This window comes from Eriocheir sinensis, chromosome 50, assembly GCF_024679095.1.
Source record: "Eriocheir sinensis breed Jianghai 21 chromosome 50, ASM2467909v1, whole genome shotgun sequence".
NCBI classification, from domain to species: domain Eukaryota; kingdom Metazoa; phylum Arthropoda; class Malacostraca; order Decapoda; family Varunidae; genus Eriocheir; species Eriocheir sinensis.
The window spans coordinates 3371780-3376779 of record NC_066558.1 but is presented as its reverse complement, the minus strand read 5'-3'; the positions used below and the strand labels follow the sequence as shown (position 1 = coordinate 3376779).

Sequence of the window (5000 nt, the reverse complement as noted above, 5' to 3'; positions counted from 1 at the left end):
GGGGGGGGGGGAAGTTGGTTGGGAAGTGAAGGGGTGTAGGTGTGTGTGGGGGGCTGGGAAGGGGGGGAAGAGGGGTACAGATTTGTGTGGGGGGGAGGTTGTTATAGAAGGGGGAAGGGAAGGGGTTGTGTGAGGGGTATAGAAGAGGGGGAAGGGGAGAGGGAGATTGGATAAGGATGGGAAGGGGTGTAGAAGGAAGGGGAAGGGAGGGGATGGGGAGAGGGGGGAAGTGGAAAAGGAGGGGGAGAGGGAAGAGGTGTGGGGGGAAGGGGGGTGCTGGTGTGTGTGTGTGCGTGTGTGTGTGTGTGTGTGTGTGTGTGTGTGTGTTTGTGTGTGTGCTACTGACTCCTCGTCCTCCGTTTAAGGCCAAAGAACATTATCCTAATTTTTTTTTTTTTTTTTTTTTTTTTTTTTTTTTTTTTTTTGGCCTTGAATCGGAAAATTACTGTAAAAAAACAAAAAATTCAACCTTGCAACTTCACCGTCAGCGTTCTCCGTCAAGGTTCGGAACAGCAGGCAAGTGGCGAGCGGGTACATACATACATTACGACCTCACCATAAAAAAAATCCGGCCGCGTCAGTAATGGGGCGGGCCAAACCTCAAGGCCCCTCAAGACCAAGAAGAAGGAAAAGAAGAAGAAAAAGAAGAAGAAAAATAAAAAGAAGAAGAACAAGAACAAGAATAAAAAGAAGCAAAAGAAGAAGAACAAGAACAAAAAGAAGAAGAAGAAGAAAAGGAAGAAGAGGAAGAACAAGAAGAAAAAGAAGAAGAAGAAGAAGAAAAAGGAATTACGCATGCTTGAAAATAAAAACACATCTACAAAATTGCTAAAACAGGATCTTGGGCTTAAATTCTATAGCTGCCATAATAGAAGGATCTAACTCTATTAAAAGGAGGATTGGAAACGTTGTAAAGGGTTCAAGTTCTATAAGTGGATGGGTTTTAGCTATATAAATGTATGGGTGTATATATGTATTTTTTTTTTTTTACAACAAAGGAGGCAGCTCAAGGGCACAAAAAAAAGGAAAACAATAATAAAAAAAAAGCCCGCTACTCGCTGCTCCCAAAAAAGAGTTAAAAGAGGTGGCCGAAAGAAAGATGGGCTTAGATATGTAACGGGCAGAACACTTAGTAATGGATTCAATCTTATAAATGGACGAATGACTTTGATAAGGGTGATTCTAATATAGTTCAGGTGATATACAGGAGAGCAAGGCAGAACACTTAGTAATGGATTCAATCTTATAAATAGACGAGTTACTTTGATGCGGGTAATTCAAATATAGTTCAGGTGGTATACAGGAGAGCCAGGCAGAACACTTAGTAATGGATTCAATCTTATAAATAGACGAATTACTTTGATAAGGGTGATTCTAATATAGTTCAGGTGATATACAGGAGAGCCAGGCAGAACACTTAGTAATGGATTCAATCTTATAAATAGACGAATTACTTTGATAAGGGTGATTCTAATATAGTTCAGGTGATATACAGGAGGCGCACAGACACTTAGTAATGGATTCAATCTTATAAATAGACGAATTACTTTGATAAGGGTGATTCTAATATAGTTCAGGTGATATACAGGAGAGCCAGGCAGAACACTTACCAATGGATTCAATCTTATAAATAGACGAGTTACTTTGATGCGGGTAATTCTAATATACTTCAGGTGACATACAGGAGAGCAAGGCAGGACACGTACCAATGGATTCAAGTTTATAAATAGACGAATTACTTTGATAAGGGTAATTCTAATATAGTTCAGGTGATATACAGGAGAGCCAAGCAGGACACGTAGTAATGGATTCAATCTTATAAATAGACGAATGACTTTGATGCAGGCGATTCTAGTTTGGTTCTGGTGACAGGGAGGCGCACAGGACACATAGCAATGGGTTCAGGTTTATAAATGGACTAATGACTTTGATGCGTGTGATTCTAGTATGATTCTGGTGAGGACAGAACACGTGGAAATGAGTCTTAAGTCTCATAAATCATTCAACTTCAACTCCAGAATAAGCAAGCATTGGTTTACGCCGGATAACTCTGGCTATATGGTCATGTGCCACGCTGCTAACAGAAGTGGAACAGGCCTCAGTCTTTGCTGTGAGACAGAGTGTGGTGAGTGGGGCCTGGCAGTCATGTGGTGAATGAGTTCAATACTAACAGACTGGTGGATGATGGACGCTGCCAGGAAGTACTTGAGATGGGAGGGGGGTTACCGTCGGAGGGTGGGTGAGGTGAGGCGCCCCCTGGTGTATCCCCCTATTGACTGATTGATTTACTAAGAGTGGTGGATGAGTGGAACAGGCCTGGCAGTCATGTCGTGAGTGAGTGCCAATATTAACAGAGTGATGGATGAGTGGAACAGGCCTGGCAGTCATGTGGTGAGTGAGTGCCAATACTAACAGAGTGGTGGATGAGTGGAATAGGCCTGGCAGTCATGTGGTGAGTGAGTGCCAATACTAACAGAGCGATGGATGAGTGGAACAGGCCTGGCAGTCATGTGGTGAGTGAGTGCCAATTCTATAGATACATTGAGGAAGAGGTTAGAAAGGAAATAGATAGGGAGGATAGGTGGGGTTAGGTTCACAGGAGCTGTCTTGTATCAACCAACTAAACTATGACCTTTTCTTCTTTTTTATATAAGTGCGTAGGTTTGTTCGTGCGTGTAGGAGGAGGAGTACAAAGGAAAAGCAAACAGCAACAGACCTCTTTGTCCGAACTAGGCTGTTTGTTGTTGCTACCATCTATTCTAATCTACACAGGACAGCAAAGGCGAAGGCTCCTCCCCTACCACCAGTCCCTCCAATGGAATTTTACATGGTCAGAAGGAAGATCACACACGACAACTAAGCTAACATTACTTTCTGTGAGACCGGAGCAAAATAGCGAATGTTCGGGTTAGCTTCTAAATATTTGTCTAATCGGTTTTTGAACGTGCAAATAGTTTCGCTTTCGACGACGTTTTGAGGCAGACCATTCCATACATTGATGACACGGTTGAAGGAGAAGTGTTTTGATACATTTGAGTTGAAACGCTTCCTCGTTATTTTGTATCCATTGTTTCTTGTTACACTTGATTGAGAGAGTGTAAAGTAATCATGAACATTAACGTTGTCGAATCCCTTGAACATTTTAAACACTTCTATAAGGTCACCTCTTACCCTGCGCTGTGATAAGATGAGTTAAGTTCTTTAAGTCTGTCTTCGTACGGTTTGTTTCGCAGGCTAGGGATCATTTTCGTGGCTCGAGGAGGAGGAGGAGGAGGAGGAGGAGGAGGAGGAGGAGGAAGGAGAGTTACACAACGAAGAAGAATAAGGAATCAAAAGAAATAGAAAAAAAAGAAGAGGAAGAGGAGGAGGAGGAGTCAAAATGAAGAAGAACCAATTGGAGAGGAGGAAGAGGAGGAGGAGGAGGAGGAGGAAGACCAATGGTAGGGAGAGGAAAAGGAGGAGAGAACCAATAGCAAGAGAGGTGGAGGAGGAGGAGGAGGAGAAGGAGGAACATTTTTAACCTAGAAACAAGAACCGGAGAAGAGGTAGAGGGCAAAGAAGTCAAAAGAGGAGGAGGAAGAGGAGGAGGAGGAGGAGGAGGAGGAGGAGGAGGAGGAAGAGAAGCAGGAGGAGGAGGAGGAGGAGAAGTTGCATAGTTTTGATAGGTGAAGCGGTCTGTCCAGCTACGCGCGTGTGTGTGTGTGTGTGTGTGTGTGTGTGTGTGTGTGTGTGTGTGTGTTCTAACTTCTCCCTATTCTCTATCTCCTCCCTTCTCTTTTTGTCTCCCTTTTCTTATCTTTTTTTATCTCTTATCTCCCTTTTTATCTCCCTTTTTATCTCCCATGTTCTCTTATTCCCCTCTTTCTTCTCTCTCTCTCTCTCTCTCTCTCTCTCTCTCTCTCTCTCTCTCTCTCTCTCTCTCTCTCTCTCTCTCTCTCTCCTTTCCCTTCCTTTTTTTCCCTTTTCCCTTTTTTCCCTTTCCCTTCCTTCCTTTCGTCTTCTCTATTCTTCTCTTCTCTCCTTTTCCTTTCCTTTTCCTTCATTTCTCCTTTTCCACACTCCTTCCTTTCTTCCTTTCCCTCCCTCCCTCTTTCCTCTTCTTTCCCTTCCTTCCCCTTTCCTATACTCTCTTCCTTTTCCTCTCCCTTTCCTCTTCTTTCCCTTCGTACGACATTTTCCTCTTCTCTTCTTTCCTTCTTCCTTTCCTTGCCTATCAAACACATTCCTTCTTCTCTCCTCTCCTTTTCCTCTTCTCCTCTCTCCTCTCTCCTCCTTTTTCTCTTCCTCTCTTTCCTTTTTCCTTCTCCTTTCCTTCTTTTCCTCTCCCTTTCCCTCTCCTTACTAACACACCCATTCTTCCCTCCTCCCCTTTTCCTCTCTCTTTTCCCCTCTCTCCTCCTCTTTCCCCTTCCTCCCTTTCCTTCCTTTTCCCTCCTCATTTCCCTCCTTCCCTCTCCCTTTCCCTTCCCTTACTAACACTCCCATATCATTCCTATATAATCCCTTTTATCCCCTCTTCAAACATGTTATTTTCCTCTCTCTCTCCTCCTCTCTCCTCCTCTTTCCTTTCTTTTCTTCCTTTCCCTTACTAACACACCCCTTCCCTCCTTTCCTTTTCCTCTCTCTCTTATCTCTCCTCCTCTTTCCCTTCCTTTCTTTCATATTTCTCCTTTCCATCTCCCTTTCTTTCCCTTACTAACACACCCATATCATTCTCCTATAACCCCTTTCCCCCCCCTTTCTAACAGGTCCCCCACACGTCCAACACACAAAGCTACACGCTGCTCGTAGAGGGACGCCGCGGGCAGACTCTGGTGTTCCGAAACTCTACCGAAGTCGCGGCCACTCCGACCTTTCTCACCATTCTCATCCAATTGTCCAGGGTGGTGTTCAACGGGGGCCAGGACGGTGAGTGAGTGAGTGAGTGAGTGAGTGAGGGAGGGAGGGGGAGAGAGAGAAAGGAAGGGAAGGAAAGAGAGATTTACATAGATTTACATAGA

The 5000-nt window shown here is 44.2% G+C and overlaps 1 protein-coding gene across 1 annotated transcript in view; it reads left to right on the top strand.

Moving 5' to 3' along the window:
• LOC126982029 (CD109 antigen-like) overlaps positions 1-5000 on the top strand; it is a 98145-nt gene that overhangs the window by 14455 nt on the left and 78690 nt on the right. Inside the window, exon 4 of the mRNA XM_050833748.1 lies at positions 4749-4908. Within this exon, the coding sequence (XP_050689705.1) occupies positions 4749-4908 (160 nt within the window). The remainder of the gene's footprint in view (positions 1-4748; positions 4909-5000) is intronic.